Source organism: Penaeus monodon, chromosome 29, assembly GCF_015228065.2.
Source record: "Penaeus monodon isolate SGIC_2016 chromosome 29, NSTDA_Pmon_1, whole genome shotgun sequence".
In the NCBI taxonomy this organism is placed as follows: Eukaryota; Metazoa; Arthropoda; class Malacostraca; order Decapoda; family Penaeidae; genus Penaeus; species Penaeus monodon.
In genome coordinates, this window is record NC_051414.1 from 29,930,337 (window position 1) to 29,930,835 (window position 499).

At 37.9% G+C, this 499-nt stretch overlaps 1 protein-coding gene across 1 annotated transcript in view; it reads right to left on the reverse strand.

The window, feature by feature from the left end:
* The window catches only part of LOC119592132 (splicing factor 3B subunit 4-like), a gene marked incomplete in the record, with an annotated part of 4,413 nt that overhangs the window by 944 nt on the left and 2,970 nt on the right, over window positions 1-499 (reverse strand). The window contains 1 exon segment of the mRNA XM_037940951.1: window positions 1-247. Coding sequence (XP_037796879.1) covers window positions 1-247 — 247 coding nt within the window.

Sequence of the window (499 nt, forward strand, 5' to 3'; positions counted from 1 at the left end):
CATCGGCAAACAGCTGGTGAGGCTTGTCTGCCTGTGAGAGAGGGTTCTGTGCAGCCAGAAGACGTTCTGCAGCCGTTCCATGGCGCTCGCCTTTGCTGTCCTTCTTGAATGCATATGAAATGCTGATGGACCGGTTGCACAGATACTGGCCATTCATTGCCTCAATGGCAGCATCAGATGCTTCAAAGGAGGCAAAATTGATAAAGGCATAACCTTTGGAATTGCCTGTGTCAGGGTCCCTCATGATCTGTAAATATACAGAATATATGAATGAAATAGCTACGTATATGTATTCTGTTCAATCTATATCATTAATGCATTCCATGTGATGCAAGCAACTGAAGGGTCATGATGAATTATTTTATTTTGTTATGTAACCAACTGGTTGAAAGTAGAAATTCATACTTTTTAAAAATTTGTTTCTAATTTTATGAGACAGATATTGGTTTTATAGATGGTCAAGTATTTAGAGATGTAAAATCATATAACTTATTTTATA